Raw genomic sequence first — 13909 nt, forward strand, 5'->3', positions numbered from 1 at the left:
CTTGTCCCATTATATTGGGAAGACCTTTTCTTCGAACTGTTGGTGCTATCATTGATATGAAGGAAGGTAATATAAAATATCAATTTCCTCTCAAGAAAGGTATGGAACACTTCCCTAGAAAGAGAATGAAGGTACCTTTTGATTCTATTATGAGAACAAATTATGATGTTGACACTTCATCTCTTGATAATACTTGATACACACTTTCTGCGCCTAGCTGAAAGGCGTTAAAAAAAGCGCTTATGGGAGACAACCCATGTTTTTACCTACAGTACTTTGTTTTTATTTTGTGTCTTGGAAGTTGTTTACTACTGTAGCAACCTCTCCTTATCTTAGTTTTGAGTTTTGTTGTGCCAAGTTAAGCCGTTGATAGAAAAGTAAGTACTAGATTTGGATTACTGCACAGTTCCAGATTTCTTTGCTGTCACGAATCTGGGTCCACCTCCCTGTAGGTAACTCAGAAAATTAAGCCAATTTACGTGCATGATCCTCAGATATGTACGCAACTTTCATTCAATTTGAGCATTTTCATTTGAGCAAGTCTGGTGCCATTTTAAAATTCGTCAATACGAACTGTTCTGTTTTGACAGATTCTGCCTTTTATTTCGCATTGCCTCTTTCGCTATGTTGGATGAATTTCTTTGATCCACTAATGTCCAGTAGCATTATGCAATGTCCAGAAGTGTTAAGAATGATTGTGTCACCTCTGAATATGTCAATTTATAATGTGCACTAACCCTCTAATGAGTTGTTTCGAGTTTGGTGTGGAGGAAGTTTTCAAGGATCAAGAGAGGAGTATGATGCAACATGATCAAGGAGAGTGAAAGCTCTAAGCTTGGGGATGCCCCGGTGGTTCACCCCTGCATATATCAAGAAGACTCAAGCGTCTAAGCTTGGGGATGCCCAAGGCATCCCCTTCTTCATCGACAACATTATCAGGTTCCTCCCCTGAAACTATATTTTTATTCCATCACATCTTATGTGCTTTTTCTTGGAGCGTCGGTTTGTTTTTTGTTTTGTTTGAATAAAATGGATCCTAGCACTCACTTTATGGGAGAGAGACACGCTCCGCTGTAGCATATGGACAAGTATGTCCTTGGTTTCTACTCATAGTATTCATGGCGAAGTTTCTCCTTCGTTAAATTGTTATATGGTTGGAATTGGAAAATGATACATGTAGTAATTGCTATAAATGTCTTGGGTAATGTGATACTTGGCAATTGTTGTGCTCATGATTAAGCTCTTGCATCATATGCTTTGCACCCATTAATGAAGAAATACATAGAGCATGCTAAAATTTGGTTTGCATATTTGGTTTCTCTAAGGTCTAGATAATTTCTAGTATTGAGTTTGAACAACAAGGAAGACGGTGTAGAGTCTTATAATGTTTTCAATATGTCTTTTATGTGAGTTTTGCTGCACCGGTTCATCCTTGTGTTTGTTTCAAATAAGCCTTGCTAGCCTAAACCTTGTATCGAGAGGGAATACTTCTCATGCATCCAAAATACTTGAGCCAACCACTATGCCATTTGTGTCCACCATACCTACCTACTACATGGTATTTTCCGCCATTCCAAAGTAAATTGCTTGAGTGCTACCTTTAAAATTCCATCATTCACCTTTGCAATATATAGCTCATGGGACAAATAGCTTAAAAACTATTGTGGTATTGAATATGTAATTATGCACTTTATCTCTTATTAAGTTGCTTGTTGTGCGATAACCATGTTTACTGGGGACGCCATCAACTATTCATTGGTTGAATTTCATGTGAGTTGCTATGCATGTTCGTCTTGTCTGAAGTAAGGCGATCTACACTGAGTTGAATGGTTTGAGCATGCATATTGTGAGAGAAGAACATTGGGCCGCTAACTAAAGCCATGATCCATGGTGGAAGTTTCAGTTTTGGACAACAATCCTCAAATCTCAAATGAGAAAATTATTAATTGTTGTTGAATGCTTAAAGCATTAAAAGAGGAGTCCATTATCTGTTGTCTATGTTGTCCCGGTATGGATGTCTAAGTTGAGAATAATCAAAAGCGAGAAATCCAAATGCGAGCTTTCTCCTTAGACCTTTGTACAGGCGGCATAGAGGTACCCCTTTGTGATACTTGGTTAAAGCATATGTATTGCGGTGATAATCCAGGTAGTCCAAGCTAATTAGGACAAGGTGCGGGCACTATTGGTACACTATGCATGAGGCTTGCAACTTATAAGATATAATTTACATGATGCATATGCTTTATTACTACCGTTGACGAAATTGTTTCATGTTTTCAAAATCAAAGCTCTAGCACAAATATAGCAATCGATGCTTTTCCTCTATGAGGACCATTCTTTTACTTTCAATGTTGAGTCAGTTCACCTATTTCTCTCCACCTCAAGAAGCAAACACTTGTGTGAACTGTGCATTGATTCCTACATACTTGCTTATTGCACTTATTATATTACTCTATGTTGACAATATCCATGAGATATACATGTTACAAGTTGAAAGCAACCGCTAAAACTTAATCTTCTTTTGTGTTGCTTCAATATCTCTACTTTGAATTATTGCTTTATGAGTTAACTCTTATGCAAGACTTATTGATGCTTGTCTTGAAGTGCTATTCATGAAAAGTCTTTGCTTTATGATTCACTTGTTTACTCATGTCATATACATTGTTTTGATCGCTGCATTCACTACATATGCTTTACAAATAGTATGATCAAGATTATGATGGCATGTCACTCCAGAAATTATCTGTGTTATCGTTTTACCTGCTCGGGACGAGCAGAACTAAGCTTGGGGATGCTGATACGTCTCCGACGTATCGATAATTTCTTATGTTCCATGCCACATTATTGATGTTATCTACATGTTTTATGCACACTTTATGTCATATTCGTGCATTTTCTGGAACTAACCTATTAACAAGATGCCGAAGTGCCGATTCTTGTTTCTGCTGTTTTTGGTTTCAGAAATCCTAGTAAGGAAATATTCTCGGAATTGGACGAAATCAAAGCCCAGGGGCCTATTTTCTCACGAAGCTTCCAGAAGTCCGAAGGAGAGACGAAGAGGGGCCACGGAGGGGCCACACCATAGGGCGGCGCGGCCCCCCCCTTGGCCGCGCCGGCCTGTAGTGTGGGGCCCCCGTGCCGCCTCTTGACCTGCCCTTCCGCCTATAAAAAGTCTCCGTGACGAAAACCCCAGTACCGAGAACCACGATACGGAAAACCTTCCAGAGACGCCGCCGCCGCCGATCCCATCTCGGGGGATCCAGGAGATCGCCTCCGGCACCCTGCCGGAGAGGGGAATCATCTCCCAGAGGACTCTACGCCGCCATCAACCTTCAACGTGCTTCTTGACTCCTACTGGTCCGATTAAACCTTGGTTTCTTACTGAGGGAAACTTGCCGCTGTGCGCATCACACCTTCCTCTTGGGGTTCCCAACGGACGTGCCAACCACACGCATCAGCTTTCAAGACTACGCCGAGTTGGGCTGCTTTGCTCTTCTTCTTTTTCTTTTTTACTTTCCTTTGATTTGACGACTATTGGAACGCGAATGTTTCAAGGCTGAAAGGCCCAACCGCCACTCGGTGGCTGTTTTGACACGACGGCAGGCTCGAAGCGTGGCATCAGTTCCTGAACGAGATTATCGCACAGCACCTTGAGAACAAGTGTGACTACAGCGCAATGGAAGATGAGGAGGACTTCTTGGACGTCCTGCTGCGCCTGAGAGAAGAAGGAACCGCCGGACTAGAGCTCACCGACGATAGCATCAAAAGCCTCGTCAAGGTGGCCATCAATCAACTAATCGCATAATGCTCTTGATTATAGTTTCATAATGCTCTTGATTATAGTTTCTCAACAAATTTTATCTACTCCTATTCCTTTTGATCCTCTGCTCCACGGCTAAGCCATTTCTTGCATACGCAGGACATGATCTTCGCTGGAACCAAGATGACATCTATCACGCTGGAATGGGCCATGGCTGAGCTCATCCAAAACCCGCGGGCAATGGCCAAGCTGCAGGACGAGGTAGCACGAGTCTCCAACGGCAACCCGACCACCGAGGAAGACGACCTGCACAGGATGGAGTATCTCAAGGCAGTGCTCAAGGAGTCGCTCCGGCTCCACCCGCCGGCGCCGCTCCTCGTCCCGCACGAGTCGACGGCCGCCGCCGTCGTCCAGGGATACGAAATCCCGGCCAAGACCGCGCTCTTCATCAACGCGTGGGCGATCGGGCGGGACCCGGCGGCGTGGGGCGACGCGGCAAAGGAGTTCCAACCGGAGCGGTTCCTCGACGGCGGTGGCGTGGCGAGCATCGACCTGCGGGGGAACGACTACCAGCTCCTCCCTTTCGGCGCCGGTCGACGGGTCTGCCCCGCCATCAGCTTCGCGCTTCCGGCGCTGGAGATCGCGCTCGCCAGCCTCGTCGGCCACTTCGATTGGGAGCTCCCCATCGGGACACGTCTAGACATGAGCGAGGCGCCGGGCTGACCACTCCGCCGCTAGCTCCGCTGCGCCTCCTCCCCAAGTGCAAGACACTTGTTTAGGTAGTGCCTAGGGCTAGGGATGAAACGGGTGCGAGTGCTTGAACCTACGCTGCTCCCTATTTGATCTAAGCTTCCAGATTCATAAGGAGTACCGGATAATGATGGATTATATGCTACAAGTATCCCTACATCTACACATTGTAATAAGGTCTTGGCTATCTCCAGAATTTTGCATTCTTTTACGGACAAAAGTAATAATAGCTGAAAGGGAATTAATGCAAAATGCACGGACTAAGCTCAATTAGAGAGCTGCAAGTGAGAGAAGCACTACTGTATGCAAATATTTTCTGCAGTGTACACGGTATTATAGGCATGACAAGACTCGAAATGTTTTTAGAGCAAGTTAATTTTGCATCCAATGTGTTTTTGTAGTGAATGGAACCTGTGCCCGCAAATTGGCACATGCTCAGATGACTAGTAATGGCCGCAAGTTAATTTTCGGGAATCCTAAGAAGCAAGTAACTAAGACATGGTTAAGCACATATACCAACGGAACATTAATCAGCAACTTCATCCAAAAATTTGACGACCCATACTGATATTCTGGAGATTTTATTCCCGCGGGACAGGAAAGAGTAAATGTTGCATATTTTGAGTGGTACTCCCTCCGGTCGGATTTAATCGACGCGGAGGGAGACCTATCCATGCATGTTATTAGGGAGGAATGGTGTCAATTAATTAAGCCCAGAGGTAGTAGAAACCGGACGATGGAGGGGGGGGTCAGATGGGGAGGTTACCACGGCGAGGGCGCGTGAGAGGGCGGTAACCTGGGGCTGCGACGAGGAGCAGCACCGGCGGCGGCAAGTAAGTTGGGGGTCGTTCGTTGGTGCTGATGGGTCGCTGCTGCCGCGTCCTGGTTCGGCTCCACGAGTTGCGCGACGCCGCTGCGAGGCGCGCAGGGAAGGGATTCACGCGCGCGCCGGCTAGCAAGCCCGGCGCGGCGCCGTTGGATCTGGTGCGCCGCCGCCGCCTGTGCAGGGCTGGTGCGTTAGGGTTTGGTTGGGTGGGAAAGGGGTTGTGCGTGCGTTTCGGGAGGAGAGGCGCGACGGTGCGTCCGCGTCTAATTCGCCCGCCTACTAGTGCCTTGGGCTGCGTTTCGCCTTTGGCGACGCGCGAAATCTAATCGGACTACTCCTCACCTCACAGCGGGCTTTCAAGACTACGCCGAGTTGGGCTGCTTTGCTCTTCTTCTTTTTCTTTTTTACTTTCCTTTGATTTGACGACTATTGGAACGCGAATGTTTCAAGGCTGAAAGGCCCAACCGCCACTCGGTGGCTGTTTTGACACGACGGCAGGCTCGAAGCGTGGCATCAGTTCCTGAACGAGATTATCGCACAGCACCTTGAGAACAAGTGTGACTACAGCGCAATGGAAGATGAGGAGGACTTCTTGGACGTCCTGCTTTGAGAGAAGAAGGAACCGCCGGACTAGAGCTCACCGACGATAGCATCAAAAGCCTCGTCAAGGTGGCCATCAATCAACTAATCGCATAATGCTCTTGATTATAGTTTCATAATGCTCTTGATTATAGTTTCTCAACAAATTTTATCTACTCCTATTCCTTTTGATCCTCTGCTCCACGGCTAAGCCATTTCTTGCATACGCAGGACATGATCTTCGCTGGAACCAAGACGACATCTATCACGCTGGAATGGGCCATGGCTGAGCTCATCCAAAACCCGCGGGCAATGGCCAAGCTGCAGGACGAGGTAGCACGAGTCTCCAACGGCAACCCGACCACCGAGGAAGACGACCTGCACAGGATGGAGTATCTCAAGGCAGTGCTCAAGGAGTCGCTCCGGCTCCACCCGCCGGCGCCGCTCCTCGTCCCGCACGATTCGACGGCCGCCGCCGTCGTCCAGGGATACGAAATCCCGGCCAAGACCGCGCTCTTCATCAACGCGTGGGCGATCGGGCGGGACCCGGCGGCGTGGGGCGACGCGGCAAAGGAGTTCCAACCGGAGCGGTTCCTCGACGGCGGTGGCGTGGCGAGCATCGACCTGCGGGGGAACGACTACCAGCTCCTCCCTTTCGGCGCCGGACGACGGGTCTGCCCCGCCATCGCCTTCGCGCTTCGGCGCGGAGATCGCGCTCGCCAGCCTCGTCGGCCACTTCGATTGGGAGCTCCCCATCGGGACACGTCTAGACATGAGCGAGGCGCCGGGGCTGACCACTCCGCCGCTAGCTCCGCTGCGCCTCCTCCCCAAGTGCAAGACACTTGTTTAGGTAGTGCCTAGGGCTAGGGATGAAACGGGTGCGAGTGCTTGAACCTACGCTGCTCCCTATTTGATCTAAGCTTCCAGATTCATAAGGAGTACCGGATAATGATGGATTATATGCTACAAGTATCCCTACATCTACACATTGTAATAAGGTCTTGGCTATCTCCAGAATTTTGCATTCTTTTACGGACAAAAGTAATAATAGCTGAAAGGGAATTAATGCAAAATGCACGGACTAAGCTCAATTAGAGAGCTGCAAGTGAGAGAAGCACTACTGTATGCAAATATTTTCTGCAGTGTACACGGTATTATAGGCATGACAAGACTCGAAATGTTTTTAGAGCAAGTTAATTTTGCATCCAATGTGTTTTTGTAGTGAATGGAACCTGTGCCCGCAAATTGGCACATGCTGAGATGACTAGTAATGGCCGCAAGTTAATTTTCGGGAATCCTAAGAAGCAAGTAACTAAGACATGGTTAAGCACATATACCAACGGAACATTAATCAGCAACTTCATCCAAAAATTTGACGACCCATACCGATATTACGGAGATTTTAGTCCCGCGGGACAGGAAAGAGTAAATGTTGCATATTTTGAGTGGTACTCCCTCCGGTCGGATTTAATCGACGTGGAGGGAGACCTATCCATGCATGTTATTAGGGAGGAATGGTGTCAATTAATTAAGCCCAGAGGTAGTAGAAACCGGACGATGGAGGGGGGGGTCAGATGGGGAGGTTACCACGGCGAGGGCGCGTGAGAGGGCGGTAAACTGTGGCTGCGACGAGGAGCAGCACCGGCGGCGGCAAGTAAGTTGGGGGTCATTCGTTGGTGCTGATGGGTCGCTGCTGCCGCGTCCTGGTTCGGCTCCACGAGTCGCGCGACGCCGCTGCGAGGCGCGCAGGGAAGGGATTCACGCGCGCGCCGGCGAGCAAGCCCGGCGCGGCGCCGTTGGATCTGGTGCGCCGCCGCCGCCTGTCTGGGGCTGGTGCGTTAGGGTTTGGTTGGGTGGGAAAGGGGGTTGTGCGTGCGTTTCGGGAGGAGAGGCGCGACAGTGCGTCCGCGTCTAATTCGCCCGCCTACTAGTGCCTTGGGCTGCGTTTCGCCTTTGCGTACGTGCGAAATCTAACTGGACTACTCCTCACCTCACAGCGGGCTTTCAAGACTACGCCGAGTTGGGCTGCTTTGCTCTTCTTCTTTTTCTTTTTTACTTTCCTTTGATTTGACGACTATTGGAACGCGAATGTTTCAAGGCTGAAAGGCCCAACCGCCACTCGGTGGCTGTTTTGACACGACGGCAGGCTCGAAGCGTGGCATCAGTTCCTGAACGAGATTATCGCACAGCACCTTGAGAACAAGTGTGACTACAGCGCAATGGAAGATGAGGAGGACTTCTTGGACGTCCTGCTGCGCCTGAGAGAAGAAGGAACCGCCGGACTAGAGCTCACCGACGATAGCATCAAAAGCCTCGTCAAGGTGGCCATCAATCAACTAATCGCATAATGCTCTTGATTATAGTTTCATAATGCTCTTGATTATAGTTTCTCAACAAATTTTATCTACTCCTATTCCTTTTGATCCTCTGCTCCACGGCTAAGCCATTTCTTGCATACGCAGGACATGATCTTCGCTGGAACCAAGATGACATCTATCACGCTGGAATGGGCCATGGCTGAGCTCATCCAAAACCCGCGGGCAATGGCCAAGCTGCAGGACGAGGTAGCACGAGTCTCCAACGGCAACCCGACCACCGAGGAAGACGACCTGCACAGGATGGAGTATCTCAAGGCAGTGCTCAAGGAGTCGCTCCGGCTCCACCCGCCGGCGCCGCTCCTCGTCCCGCACGAGTCGACGGCCGCCGCCGTCGTCCAGGGATACGAAATCCCGGCCAAGACCGCGCTCTTCATCAACGCGTGGGCGATCGGGCGGGACCCGGCGGCGTGGGGCGACGCGGCAAAGGAGTTCCAACCGGAGCGGTTCCTCGACGGCGGTGGCGTGGCGAGCATCGACCTGCGGGGGAACGACTACCAGCTCCTCCCTTTCGGCGCCGGTCGACGGGTCTGCCCCGCCATCAGCTTCGCGCTTCCGGCGCTGGAGATCGCGCTCGCCAGCCTCGTCGGCCACTTCGATTGGGAGCTCCCCATCGGGACACGTCTAGACATGAGCGAGGCGCCGGGGCTGACCACTCCGCCGCTAGCTCCGCTGCGCCTCCTCCCCAAGTGCAAGACACTTGTTTAGGTAGTGCCTAGGGCTAGGGATGAAACGGGTGCGAGTGCTTGAACCTACGCTGCTCCCTATTTGATCTAAGCTTCCAGATTCATAAGGAGTACCGGATAATGATGGATTATATGCTACAAGTATCCCTACATCTACACATTGTAATAAGGTCTTGGCTATCTCCAGAATTTTGCATTCTTTTACGGACAAAAGTAATAATAGCTGAAAGGGAATTAATGCAAAATGCACGGACTAAGCTCAATTAGAGAGCTGCAAGTGAGAGAAGCACTACTGTATGCAAATATTTTCTGCAGTGTACACGGTATTATAGGCATGACAAGACTCGAAATGTTTTTAGAGCAAGTTAATTTTGCATCCAATGTGTTTTTGTAGTGAATGGAACCTGTGCCCGCAAATTGGCACATGCTCAGATGACTAGTAATGGCCGCAAGTTAATTTTCGGGAATCCTAAGAAGCAAGTAACTAAGACATGGTTAAGCACATATACCAACGGAACATTAATCAGCAACTTCATCCAAAAATTTGACGACCCATGCGATATTACGGAGATTTTATTCCCGCGGGACAGGAAAGAGTAAATGTTGCATATTTTGAGTGGTACTCCCTCCGGTCGGATTTAATCGACGCGGAGGGAGACCTATCCATGCATGTTATTAGGGAGGAATGGTGTCAATTAATTAAGCCCAGAGGTAGTAGAAACCGGACGATGGAGGGGGGGGGTCAGATGGGGAGGTTACCACGGCGAGGGCGCGTGAGAGGGCGGTAAACTGTGGCTGCGACGAGGAGCAGCACCGGCGGCGGCAAGTAAGTTGGGGGTCGTTCGTTGGTGCTGATGGGTCGCTGCTGCCGCGTCCTGGTTCGGCTCCACGAGTTGCGCGACGCCGCTGCGAGGCGCGCAGGGAAGGGATTCACGCGCGCGCCGGCTAGCAAGCCCGGCGCGGCGCCGTTGGATCTGGTGCGCCGCCGCCGCTGTCTGGGGGCTGGTGCGTTAGGGTTTGGTTGGGTGGGAAAGGGGGTTGTGCGTGCGTTTCGGGAGGAGAGGCGCGACAGTGCGTCCGCGTCTAATTCGCCCGCCTACTAGTGCCTTGGGCTGCGTTTCGCCTTTGGCGTACGCGCGAAATCTAATGGACTACTCCTCACCTCACGGCGGGCTTTCAAGACTACGCCGAGTTGGGCTGCTTTGCTCTTCTTCTTTTTCTTTTTTACTTTCCTTTGATTTGATGACTATTGGAACGCGAATGTTTCAAGGCTGAAAGGCCCAACCGCCACTCGGTGGCTGTTTTGACACGACGGCAGGCTCGAAGCGTGGCATCAGTTCCTGAACGAGATTATCGCACAGCACCTTGAGAACAAGTGTGACTACAGCGCAATGGAAGATGAGGAGGACTTCTTGGACATCCTGCTGCGCCTGAGAGAAGAAGGAACCGCCGGACTAGAGCTCACCGACGATAGCATCAAAAGCCTCGTCAAGGTGGCCATCAATCAACTAATCGCATAATGCTCTTGATTATAGTTTCATAATGCTCTTGATTATAGTTTCTCAACAAATTTTATCTACTCCTATTCCTTTTGATCCTCTGCTCCACGGCTAAGCCATTTCTTGCATACGCAGGACATGATCTTCGCTGGAACCAAGACGACATCTATCACGCTGGAATGGGCCATGGCTGAGCTCATCCAAAACCCGCGGGCAATGGCCAAGCTGCAGGACGAGGTAGCACGAGTCTCCAACGGCAACCCGACCACCGAGGAAGACGACCTGCACAGGATGGAGTATCTCAAGGCAGTGCTCAAGGAGTCGCTCCGGCTCCACCCGCCGGCGCCGCTCCTCGTCCCGCACGAGTCGACGGCCGCCGCCGTCGTCCAGGGATACGAAATCCCGGCCAAGACCGCGCTCTTCATCAACGCGTGGGCGATCGGGCGGGACCCGGCGGCGTGGGGCGACGCGGCAAAGGAGTTCCAACCGGAGCGGTTCCTCGACGGCGGTGGCGTGGCGAGCATCGACCTGCAGGGGAACGACTACCAGCTCCTCCCTTTCGGCGCCGGTCGACGGGTCTGCCCCGCCATCAGCATCGGCGCTTCCGGCGCTGGAGATCGCGCTCGCCAGCCTCGTCGGCCACTTCGATTGGGAGCTCCCCATCGGGACACGTCTAGACATGAGCGAGGCGCCGGGGCTGACCACTCCGCCGCTAGCTCCGCTGCGCCTCCTCCCCAAGTGCAAGACACTTGTTTAGGTAGTGCCTAGGGCTAGGGATGAAACGGGTGCGAGTGCTTGAACCTACGCTGCTCCCTATTTGATCTAAGCTTCCAGATTCATAAGGAGTACCGGATAATGATGGATTATATGCTACAAGTATCCCTACATCTACACATTGTAATAAGGTCTTGGCTATCTCCAGAATTTTGCATTCTTTTACGGACAAAAGTAATAATAGCTGAAAGGGAATTAATGCAAAATGCACGGACTAAGCTCAATTAGAGAGCTGCAAGTGAGAGAAGCACTACTGTATGCAAATATTTTCTGCAGTGTACACGGTATTATAGGCATGACAAGACTCGAAATGTTTTTAGAGCAAGTTAATTTTGCATCCAATGTGTTTTTGTAGTGAATGGAACCTGTGCCCGCAAATTGGCACATGCTCAGATGACTAGTAATGGCCGCAAGTTAATTTTCGGGAATCCTAAGAAGCAAGTAACTAAGACATGGTTAAGCACATATACCAACGGAACATTAATCAGCAACTTCATCCAAAAATTTGACGACCCATACTGATATTCTGGAGATTTTATTCCCGCGGGACAGGAAAGAGTAAATGTTGCATATTTTGAGTGGTACTCCCTCCGGTCGGATTTAATCGACGCGGAGGGAGACCTATCCATGCATGTTATTAGGGAGGAATGGTGTCAATTAATTAAGCCCAGAGGTAGTAGAAACCGGACGATGGAGGGGGGGGTCAGATGGGGAGGTTACCACGGCGAGGGCGCGTGAGAGGGCGGTAAACTGTGGCTGCGACGAGGAGCAGCACCGGCGGCGGCAAGTAAGTTGGGGGTCGTTCGTTGGTGCTGATGGGTCGCTGCTGCCGCGTCCTGGTTCGGCTCCACGAGTCGCGCGACGCCGCTGCGAGGCGCGCAGGGAAGGGATTCACGCGCGCGCCGGCGAGCAAGCCCGGCGCGGCGCCGTTGGATCTGGTGCGCCGCCGCCGCCTGTCTGGGGCTGGTGCGTTAGGGTTTGGTTGGGTGGGAAAGGGGGTTGTGCGTGCGTTTCGGGAGGAGAGGCGCGACAGTGCGTCCGCGTCTAATTCGCCCGCCTACTAGTGCCTTGGGCTGCGTTTCGCCTTTGGCAGACGCGCGAAATCTAACTGGACTACTCCTCACCTCACAGCGGGCTTTCAAGACTACGCCGAGTTGGGCTGCTTTGCTCTTCTTCTTTTTCTTTTTTACTTTCCTTTGATTTGACGACTATTGGAACGCGAATGTTTCAAGGCTGAAAGGCCCAACCGCCACTCGGTGGCTGTTTTGACACGACGGCAGGCTCGAAGCGTGGCATCAGTTGCTGAACGAGATTATCGCACAGCACCTTGAGAACAAGTGTGACTACAGCGCAATGGAAGATGAGGAGGACTTCTTGGACGTCCTGCTGCGCCTGAGAGAAGAAGGAACCGCCGGACTAGAGCTCACCGACGATAGCATCAAAAGCCTCGTCAAGGTGGCCATCAATCAACTAATCGCATAATGCTCTTGATTATAGTTTCATAATGCTCTTGATTATAGTTTCTCAACAAATTTTATCTACTCCTATTCCTTTTGATCCTCTGCTCCACGGCTAAGCCATTTCTTGCATACGCAGGACATGATCTTCGCTGGAACCAAGACGACATCTATCACGCTGGAATGGGCCATGGCTGAGCTCATCCAAAACCCGCGGGCAATGGCCAAGCTGAAGGACGAGGTAGCACGAGTCTCCAACGGCAACCCGACCACCGAGGAAGACGACCTGCACAGGATGGAGTATCTCAAGGCAGTGCTCAAGGAGTCGCTCCGGCTCCACCCGCCGGCGCCGCTCCTCGTCCCGCACGAGTCGACGGCCGCCGCCGTCGTCCAGGGATACGAAATCCCGGCCAAGACCGCGCTCTTCATCAACGCGTGGGCGATCGGGCGGGACCCGGCGGCGTGGGGCGACGCGGCAAAGGAGTTCCAACCGGAGCGGTTCCTCGACGGCGGTGGCGTGGCGAGCATCGACCTGCGGGGGAACGACTACCAGCTCCTCCCTTTCGGCGCCGGTCGACGGGTCTGCCCCGCCATCGCCTTCGCGCTTCCGGCGGCGGAGATCGCGCTCGCCAGCCTCGTCGGCCACTTCGATTGGGAGCTCCCCATCGGGACACGTCTAGACATGAGCGAGGCGCCGGGGCTGACCACTCCGCCACTAGCTCCGCTGCGCCTCCTCCCCAAGTGCAAGACACTTGTTTAGGTAGTGCCTAGGGCTAGGGATGAAACGGGTGCGAGTGCTTGAACCTACGCTGCTCCCTATTTGATCTAAGCTTCCAGATTCATAAGGAGTACCGGATAATGATGGATTATATGCTACAAGTATCCCTACATCTACACATTGTAATAAGGTCTTGGCTATCTCCAGAATTTTGCATTCTTTTACGGACAAAAGTAATAATAGCTGAAAGAGAATTAATGCAAAATGCACGGACTAAGCTCAATTAGAGAGCTGCAAGTGAGAGAAGCACTACTATATGCAAATATTTTCTGCAGTGTACACGGTATTATAGGCATGACAAGACTCGAAATGTTTTTAGAGCAAGTTAATTTTGCATCCAATGTGTTTTTGTAGTGAATGGAACCTGTGCCCGCAAATTGGCACATGCTCAGATGACTAGTAATGGCCGCAAGTTAATTTTCGGG

General features: G+C 50.9%; 3 protein-coding genes and 1 pseudogene across 3 annotated transcripts; all 4 read left to right on the forward strand.

The window, feature by feature from the left end:
- Nucleotides 1–3676: 3676 nt before the first annotated feature.
- LOC127304262 (cytochrome P450 71A1-like) lies at nucleotides 3677–4483 on the forward strand. Its single transcript, XM_071821123.1, has 2 exons — nucleotides 3677–3778; nucleotides 3920–4483. Exons 1-2 carry the CDS (start codon nucleotides 3677–3679, stop codon nucleotides 4481–4483), a joined length of 666 nt encoding a protein of 221 aa, XP_071677224.1.
- Nucleotides 4484–5371: 888 nt separating this feature from the next.
- Nucleotides 5372–9134, forward strand: LOC127304264 (cytochrome P450 71A1-like). The gene is made up of 4 exons (XM_071821124.1): nucleotides 5372–5494; nucleotides 6147–6587; nucleotides 8105–8236; nucleotides 8378–9134. The coding sequence occupies exons 1-4, from the start codon at nucleotides 5372–5374 to the stop codon at nucleotides 8996–8998; spliced, it is 1317 nt and encodes a 438-aa protein (XP_071677225.1). The 3' UTR covers nucleotides 8999–9134.
- Nucleotides 9135–9830: 696 nt separating this feature from the next.
- Nucleotides 9831–11368, forward strand: LOC127304265 (cytochrome P450 71A1-like; annotated as a pseudogene).
- A 696-nt stretch (nucleotides 11369–12064) lies between these two features.
- Nucleotides 12065–13466, forward strand: LOC127304268 (cytochrome P450 71A1-like). The gene is made up of 3 exons (XM_071821126.1): nucleotides 12065–12225; nucleotides 12530–12704; nucleotides 12846–13466. The coding sequence occupies exons 1-3, from the start codon at nucleotides 12065–12067 to the stop codon at nucleotides 13464–13466; spliced, it is 957 nt and encodes a 318-aa protein (XP_071677227.1).
- Nucleotides 13467–13909: the final 443 nt, after the last annotated feature.

Source organism: Lolium perenne, chromosome 5 (assembly GCF_019359855.2).
Source record: "Lolium perenne isolate Kyuss_39 chromosome 5, Kyuss_2.0, whole genome shotgun sequence".
NCBI classification, from domain to species: Eukaryota; Viridiplantae; Streptophyta; class Magnoliopsida; order Poales; family Poaceae; genus Lolium; species Lolium perenne.

Excerpts from the sequence above, each read along its gene's own strand:
- LOC127304262 (XM_071821123.1), top strand. The coding sequence starts at position 3,677 with ATGGAAGATGAGGAGGACTTCTTGGACGTCCTGCTGCGCCTGAGAGAA. Across the intron at positions 3,779-3,919 it reads GCATCAAAAGCCTCGTCAAG|GACATGATCTTCGCTGGAAC; the intron begins GTGGCCATCAAT and ends TTGCATACGCAG.
- LOC127304264 (XM_071821124.1), top strand. The coding sequence starts at position 5,372 with ATGGGTCGCTGCTGCCGCGTCCTGGTTCGGCTCCACGAGTTGCGCGAC. Across the intron at positions 5,495-6,146 it reads GCGCGGCGCCGTTGGATCTG|GACATGATCTTCGCTGGAAC; the intron begins GTGCGCCGCCGC and ends TTGCATACGCAG. Across the intron at positions 8,237-8,377 it reads GCATCAAAAGCCTCGTCAAG|GACATGATCTTCGCTGGAAC; the intron begins GTGGCCATCAAT and ends TTGCATACGCAG.
- LOC127304268 (XM_071821126.1), top strand. The coding sequence starts at position 12,065 with ATGGGTCGCTGCTGCCGCGTCCTGGTTCGGCTCCACGAGTCGCGCGAC. Across the intron at positions 12,226-12,529 it reads TCTGGGGCTGGTGCGTTAGG|GCTCGAAGCGTGGCATCAGT; the intron begins GTTTGGTTGGGT and ends ACACGACGGCAG. Across the intron at positions 12,705-12,845 it reads GCATCAAAAGCCTCGTCAAG|GACATGATCTTCGCTGGAAC; the intron begins GTGGCCATCAAT and ends TTGCATACGCAG.